Here is a 7807-nt window from a genome sequence, read left to right as displayed (position 1 = left end):
CTTACTCACCTCAGTCCGTACTAGCAAGACCAGCCTTCAGGGATCCCAGGTCCCAGAGTCCAGGGGAAAGGCTGGAGCAAGGAACATGCCACTGAGCACTTATCTAGTCCATAATAAGCAGCTTTGTCTCCAATGTTTCCAGGCAAGTCAGTGCTGAAAGCATAACTTAATTCAGAATGCACAACGTCCACTCTCTCAGAGATTCACCAAGATCAATCATCTTATTATAGAAGGCTTGAAATTTGGTTAAGCATGAGTTCCACTTCACAAACCCATGCTGACTGCCAGGGAGGAAGGACGGGGAGATGCGCTCCAGGCACTGGAGCAGAGATTCCGCTGCAGCCTGTGGTGAAGACCATGGTGACACAGGTTGTCCCTCTGAAACCCATGGATGTCCACAGTGGAGCAGATATCCACCCTGAAGCCCATCGAGGACCCCACTCCAGAGCAAGCAGATGTACCCTTGAAGGAAGCTGTGACCCATGGAGAGCTCACACTGGAGCAGGATCCCGGCAGGGACTGTGGTCTTGTGGAGAGGAGCCCACGCTGGAGCAGGTTTTCTAGGAGGACCTGTGCCCCGCAGGGGACCCACACTGCAGTGGTCTGGTCCTGAAGGACTGCACGCCATAGAAAGGACGCATGCTGGAGGAGTTTGTGAGGAACTGCAGCCCATGGGAAGGACCCACACTGGAGAAGTTCATGAAGAACTGCCTCCCATGGGTAGGACCCCACGCTGGAGCAGGGAAGAGCTTGAGAAGGAAGGAATAGCAGACAAGAGGTGTTATGAACTGACCGCAACCCCCATTCCCTGTCACCCTGTGCTGCTCGGGGAGAGGAGGTAGCAAATTCGGGAGTGAAGTTGAGCATGGGAAGAAGGGAGGACTGGCAGGAAGGTGTTCTTAGATTTGTTCTTATTTCTCATTATGCTACTCAGATTTCATTAGCAATAAATTAAATTAACTTCCCCAAGTCAAGTCTGGTTTGCCTGTGACGGTAGTTGCTCAGTCATCTCACTGAGCCTATCTCCACTCATAAGCCTTTCATTGTATTTTTTCGCCCTGACCAGTTGACGAGGGGGACTGATAGAGCGGCTTGGTGGGCACCTGGTGGCCAGACCAGGTCAACCCACCACACCTTGTCTACTTCTTCTTCCTGATCACGTGATCTGTAGCAGCCGCCCACCACAATGTCACCCATGCTGACCTGCCCTCTGTCTTTCCTAAACAGCCTGGCTCCATCCACTACAGTACTCCTGTAAGCGACCACACCGCATCTCCATGATCCCATAGCTCTGCAACCAAGCCATGGAGGAAAAACTGGGCCATGCTGGACAGGAGCCCAGGCAACGTGCAATAACCTGCACTTCAGCATACAGCCTCTCAAGTTCCCACAGTAGATCCACCTGCATCATAAATGGTCTCAGCCCTTCAGCCACACTTCTCTTCGCTGCCTTGTACTGCAAGCACGCCAAAGGTCTGTTTCCTGCACCTGCCATTGTGTGACACCAACCTCTGGTTAGCAGCTGCTGGAAAGAAATACAGAGAGATCTTTATTCCCTGTCAGTTGGGTTTTGGTCCACTCTGCTGCACAGCTGCTCCAGGGTGAGCCCAGCACCACAGTAATACACGGCCTCATCCCCTTGCTTTGCTGCCTGCATCTGCAGTGTGAATCTGTTCTGGGAGCTCTCCACTGTTCCCTTAAAGCGATCCTGGAAACCTTCTCCATAGGCATCACCTGCCTCGTAAATCCAGTCCAGAGTGCCACGTGGCCGCTGCCGGTACCAGAACGTGTAGTACCTGCTCATACTGTCTCCACTCATGCTGCACTGGAAGGTGACTCCATCTCCCTCTCGCACAGCCAGTTCCCTGATGCGTTGCTCCAAGGCCACCTGGCCAGAGACTGCTACAGAGAGGAAGAAAAAGCCGTTGTCACTCCAAGACTCAGCAAAGTGAAGGGCAACGCTGGTGGGGGCATTGTGATGGCACTGAACTAGTGGGAGCACTACATCCTTCCCTCTGAACCCAGCTGACAAATGTGAGAAGAGGAATAGAGCTGGTACCACGAATCAGGGCTCATGAGGAAGGAGACACCACATTTTCCTCCCTTTTTCTGATTTTCCCTTTCGAAGCAGGAAGGTTTTGCACCATGGGGGACAAATCCCGTTGTCTTTGCCAAGCTGGGATGCTGAGGAACCCACTCTCCTGTCCCTGAAACCGCTCTGAATGAGCATAGGAGGGACAAGGACCTCTCACAGGCAAGTGGGGCTTGGGCCCTACACTGCCATCCTCAACCTGGTCTTGCTTTGCATCCTCAGACTGCAATGTGGGGCTCAGTGCCCCATGAGCAGAGTGTCCATTCCAAAAGCAAAGCATGAAGGCCCCAAGATGTGGGAGAAGCAGGCAGGTGCCCTGCCTGTCCCCACACTGCAGAGGAGGCAGGCTGGATGGAGGTGCCTAACTCACGGCTAGTAGAGGAGGAGGGCTGTTCCCACTGTGCTCTGCAGGGATGGCTGGGGAGGTAGAGCCAGGGGACAGGTCAGGCTGCAAGCGGTCAGCACAGCTCCACAGAGCCGTGCAGAGCACAGGGGCATGCTCTGTTCCTGGGGGGGCATCACCCCTTCCTCTCACTTACCTACAATGGGCAATAAGCCCACGCACAGGCCAGTCCACATGGCCAGGCCCGCCCTGTCTCGCCTCTCTCCACCTTCTCTCTGCCTGCACAACAGCTCTGCCCACATCTTCCCTGTCTGTGCCTCTGTCACTGCAGTCACTCCTAGTCCCTCCTACTCACTCCCTCGGTCTATGACAACAGTGAAGGCGAGAAGCGGGGGCTGGAGGAGCAGAAGAAGCTGAAGCTGTTGGTGCACTCCCGGGTGTCTCTCACCCTGCAGGGTGCAATAACGGAGCTGCTTGCTCGGCAGGAAAACCTCTGGTGGGCAAAAGGTGATGTGTGTCTCTAGAACCACGCTGGACCTTCCCCCGAGGAAGAACAGCAGGGTGCTGCCGGGACTGTGGAGCTGGCCCTGGGGGTGGCAGGTTGTGCAAAGCTCTTTCCCTGTCACTTTCTGCCTGTGGGAGAGACTGAGAAGGAAGGAAGAAGGTTAACAACATGTTCCTGCTTTTGTGGGTGCTTGTGGGAGACTGCTGCTGCTGCTTCTGCTGCAGCACCACTGTGCCCCTTTCCAGGAAAGCCAGCCCAGACTAGTCCTGAGAAGCCTTCTTGCAGCCAACCACAAAAGACCTGCCTGGATTTAAACCCCCTCCTTCTTTTTCTGCCCTGGCCCTGCCTGTGTTTCAAGCACTCTGCCCTTTCCCAGCTCTCTGCTGCTGCAGAAATAGGTGGCTGTGTCTGCAGCTGATGGCAAGAGCAATTCCAGCAACAGCTGGTTCCTGGAGGGGTCTGCAGAGCTGCTGACTCGGGTCTGGAAGGATGAAGCAATGTGCTGGAGTCCTGTGAAAGGATACTGCACCACGATATGCTGCAGGTGTCTGCCAGGAGTCTGACGGATCCAGTCCCAAGCGTAGCTGCTGTCAGTGATGGGTACACCAGAGATGTGGCAGGTAAGCGTCAGAGACTCTGAGACCTTCCCTACCACGGGGCCAGAGGCCTCTGTCTGCACCTGAGGAAGGGCAACTGCAACCCTGGGAGACAAGGATGAACAGGCAGCAACAGCTCAAGCAATCACTTCATCTACTCCACCATTTTTGGAAGTGAATGGTGGAGTAGTGAAGCAATCACTTCATCTACTCCCTATTTCCTCTGCTTGCTCCTCAGACAGCAAAACTTGTGGGCTGGACTGAGTTGACCTGATCTGCGCCCAAAACCAGAGCAGGGCTATTCACACACCTCACCAGCTGGGCCGTGACTGGGTACCCACGCTACCGGGAAACGATGGAAACAGCAAAAGTTGTTTCCACAGGTGAAGCGGTTTTGGAGTGTGAGAGGAGTGAGGACTGGTGTGAGACATGGGAAGAAGGCAAGCAAAAGGGGTAGAACTCATATGGGGACAGAAAAAGGTAGGACATCCCTGACAGAACCAAACTGTTGGATGTAACAACATGACTCACTGAGAGCAGCCCTGAACAACTGTGGGACTTGCCTCTTTCCAGCCCTGAAGCCCAAAGCTGGGACCCTGGCAGGAGGTTTGTGTTAAAGCACAGCTGAATTTCCTGTCCCCGTGGGAACGGCACAGAAGTAGCGGGCAGAGTCCCGGGGGTGCAGGGCATGCAGGGACAGAGATGACTCGGACTGGGAATTGTCCCGGGACGCCGTGGCTCGACCCTCCACTGCTGGCCCGTACTCCTTTGTACTACCCGAGGTTTGGCTGATGTAGGACACCCACTCGAGACTGCCACCGGGTGCCTGACGGTACCACAGAACTTCATAATTCTCGAAGGTGAAGCCGGACCCCCGGCAGGAGAGGAGCACGGAGTCCCCGGGCACTCGCAGCCCTCCGCCGGCCTCCACCAGCCTCAGCTGCGCCCACACCCCTGCGGACGGAGAGCGCGGGCAGCCGGGCAGGGCGCGCCCACGGCCCGAGGACGTTCCCCCGCCGCCCCGGCGCCCCCCGCCCCGACACAGCGACAGCCCACACCCCCCTCTCTGCCGGCAAACCCCCGCGCCCGGGGCAATGCCCCGCCTGCCCTGCTCGGGGCTCAGCCGCGCCTGCTCCCGACACTCCGGCCGACCGGCTGCCCGAAAGCCTCCCTCTGCCTCTGCCTCTGCCTCTGCCTCTGCCTCTGCCTCTGCCTTCCCCTCTCCCTCTCCCGCCCGCGCCACCCGCTCCCCGCTTCCCCGCCAAGGAAGGCGAGCGCCAGGCCAACAGCGCGCCCGGCGCGGGAGCAGCCGCAGCCCCGCGGCCCCGCGACGGGCAGGGCCGCCCGCGGGCAGCCCCAGCCCCGGGCCCAGCCCCGGGCTCGCTGCCCTCCCCGCCCGGCTCTCACCTGCCGGCCCCGCGGCCAAGGACAAGGCCAGGAGCCACGGCCCCAGCCCGGGCGCCATCATGCCCTGCCGCGCCGGGGCCGGCCGGGACCAGGCGCCCGGCAGCAGCCGCACAGGAGCCGAGCGCAGCCGCGCTCGGGCCCGCTCCTGCCCGCCCCGCCGGCTCGGCCCCTCGCCGCGGCAGCGCCGACGCCTCTGCCCGCCCCAACAGACCCGGCCCGGCCCGGCCCGGCCCCCCGGTGCCGCGGTCCCTCCGGGGGAGGAGAAGCGGGGCCGCGGGGCGGGACGCGGGGCAGGGTCTCGGGCAGAGGAGGAGCCCGGCGCCCCGGCAGACGAAGGCTCCTGGCCCTTGGCCTCCAGCGCGGCTCCGGCGCTGTCCCGGCTTGTCGCCCTGCCGAGCCCTGCGGAAGGGAGTCGGCGCCTCGGCCAGGCGCAGCCGGCCTCAGCCCCAGCCCCAGGCCAGCCCCAGCGCCAGGGTCGGGCTGTGGGCCCGCAGCGTCCCCTCGCAGGACCCTCCCCGTGCCCCGCACCCCCAGCCCGCCCTGGCCTCACTCCCATCCCCTGCCCGCAGGGACCACCAAGATACGCGGTGGAAAAACGACTCCTGCTCCTTCCCCTTGCCTCACACTTCTCCTTTCTGCATCGCAGAGCTCCCTCTTCCCCAGCACCACCGCACCCTCGCAAGCCCCTGATCATCCCTCCCATTTCTTGCAGACTGTTCTTTCCCACACTGAACACTGGACACACAGCTGGTCCCCAAGCGTGGTGAGCAGTGACATGAAGTCTAGTTGGAGGCCAGTATCTCGCCATGTACCCCAAGGGTCTGTAGTGGGTCCAGTCCTCTTTAACAGCTTCAGCCATGACCTCGAGGATGGAATAAAGAGCATGCCCAGCAATTTTCTTGATGAAACAAAACAGGGAGGAGGGGCTGCAACACCACAGGCTTGGGCTGCCATCCAGAGGGACCTCGGCAGGCTGGAGAAATGGGCCGACAGGAACTTCAGGCAGTTCAACAAGGTGTACAGGGTTTGGCTGGGATAGAGTTAGTTTTCTTCATCGTAACTCGCATGGTGCTAGGTTTTTTAATTTGTGAGCAAAACAGTGCTGATGACGCAGGGATGTTTAACCTCCTGCTCAGCAGTGCTCACACAGCGTCAAGGCCTTTTCTGTTTCGCACGCTGCCTCACCAGTGAGTATGCTGGGGGTGGGCAATAAGCTGAGAGGGTACGCAGCCAGGACAGCTGCCCCCAACTGAGCAAAGGAATATTCCACAGCATATGACGCCATTCTCAGCAATAAGACTCAGCGAAAGAAGGAGGGAAGGGAGTCGTTTGGAGTTACAGCATTTGTCTTCCCAAGTACCCGTTATGCGAGAGGAAGCCCTGCTGTCCTGCAAATGGCTAAACACCTGCCTGCAGATGGGAAGTAGGGAATGAATGCCATATTTCACTTGGCTTGTGCATGCACCTTTCTCTTCACCTGTTAAACTGTCTTGATCTCAACCCATGAGTTTTCTCTTTTACCTTTCCAGTTCTCTCCCCCATCCTGCCGAGGGGGCAGTGAGTCAGCGGCTATGCGGTGCTTAGCTGCCTGTTGGGGTTAACCCACAACACAAGGGAAAGGAACTAGTACCTGGGAGGAACAACGCCACGTAGCAGTATGCGCTGGGGGCCATCTACCCGGAAAGGCCCTAAGGCTCCTTCTGGACCCCAAGATGAACATGAGCCAGCAATGTGACCTTGCGGCTCTATTGGATCGATGTGGCAAGGTTTTGGAAGCAGGGCAGGCTGTACGGGTGGCCTCTGGGAGAGGAGACCAGGGCTGCCCCTGCATTGGACATGGCTCATTCCAGCCAGCTCCAAAAAAGATCCACTGCTGGCCAAAGCTGAGCCAATCAGCTAAGCCCATGGCACCTCTGTGATAACACCACAACAAGGTAAAAAATGCTGCACAACGGCTGTGAGAGAGAAAAGTAAGAAAAACTGTGAGATAAAGAACCCTGCAGACACCAAGGTCAGTGAAGAAGGAGGGGAAGGACGTGCTCCAGGGGCCAGAGCAGAGGTTCCCCTGCAGCCCGTGGAGAACACCATGGTGAAACAGGTTGTCCCCTGCAGCCCAGGGAAGCCTACGTCAGAAGAGACATCCACACTGCAGCCCATGGAGGACCCCACGCTGCAGCAGTTAGATGTGCCCTGAAGGAAGCTGGTGCACACAGAGAGCCCAGGCAGGAAGAGGTTTTCTGGCAGGGACAGCAACCCATTGGGGGGCCCATGCTGGAGCAGTGTGTTCCTGAAGGAATGTACCCCATGGAGAGGACCCACGCTGGAGCAGTTCATGAAGGACTGTATACTGTGGGAGGGACCCCACACCAGAGCAGGGGAAAAGTGTGAGGAGAAAGGAGTGGCAGCGATGAAGTCTTATGAACTGACCCCAACCCCCCTTCCCCATCTCCTTGTGCTGCTTGGGGCGAGGAGGAGGTAGAAATTTGGGAATGAAGGAATGAAATTGAGCCTGGGAAGAAGGAGGAATGAGGGGACGATTTCTTATTTTTGTTGTTGTTTCTCATTACTCTATTTTTGATTGGCAATACATTACTTTTCCCCATGTCTGTTTTCCTGTGATTTGTAAGCCATCTACCTGCCTTTATTTTGACTCATACATTTTAAATCTTCTTTTTCTCCCCCGTTCCATTGTAGAAGGGGATTGAGAGAGCAGCTTGGTGGGCATCTGGCAGCCACTCAAGGCTAACGCACCAGAGTGGCAAATGGTATCCTGGGTGGCACCAGGAAGAGTTTTGCCAGCAGGTCGAGGGAGATGGTCCTTCCCCCCTACTCAGCACTGGTGAGGCCACACCTGGAGTGCTGTG

The 7807-nt window shown here is 57.9% G+C and overlaps 1 protein-coding gene across 1 annotated transcript; it reads right to left on the bottom strand.

The window, feature by feature from the left end:
• Nucleotides 1-609: 609 nt before the first annotated feature.
• On the bottom strand, nucleotides 610-5371 carry LOC140662408 (uncharacterized). Its single transcript, XM_072885836.1, has 5 exons — nucleotides 4944-5371; nucleotides 4343-4490; nucleotides 2791-3080; nucleotides 1510-1902; nucleotides 610-749 (listed from the first exon to the last, which is right to left on the bottom strand). The coding sequence occupies exons 1-4, from the start codon at nucleotides 5002-5004 to the stop codon at nucleotides 1550-1552; spliced, it is 852 nt and encodes a 283-aa protein (XP_072741937.1). The 5' UTR covers nucleotides 5005-5371; the 3' UTR covers nucleotides 610-749; nucleotides 1510-1549.
• Nucleotides 5372-7807: the final 2436 nt, after the last annotated feature.

This window comes from Ciconia boyciana, chromosome 22 (genome assembly GCF_034638445.1).
Source record: "Ciconia boyciana chromosome 22, ASM3463844v1, whole genome shotgun sequence".
Classification (NCBI taxonomy): Eukaryota; Metazoa; Chordata; class Aves; order Ciconiiformes; family Ciconiidae; genus Ciconia; species Ciconia boyciana.
This window is presented reverse-complemented; position numbering and strand designations above follow the sequence as displayed.

What these genes read in the sequence shown, in the direction of transcription:
- LOC140662408 (XM_072885836.1), bottom strand. Translation starts at nt 5,004, where the DNA reads ATGATGGCGCCCGGGCTGGGGCCGTGGCTCCTGGCCTTGTCCTTGGCC. An exon ending in GCACCCGGTGGCAGTCTCGA is followed by an intron (nt 3,081 to 4,342) that starts GTGGGTGTCCTA and finishes CTTCCTTCTCAG; the next exon opens with TCTCTCCCACAGGCAGAAAG. An exon ending in TGTTGTCATAGACCGAGGGA is followed by an intron (nt 1,903 to 2,790) that starts GTGAGTAGGAGG and finishes TCCTCTCTGTAG; the next exon opens with CAGTCTCTGGCCAGGTGGCC.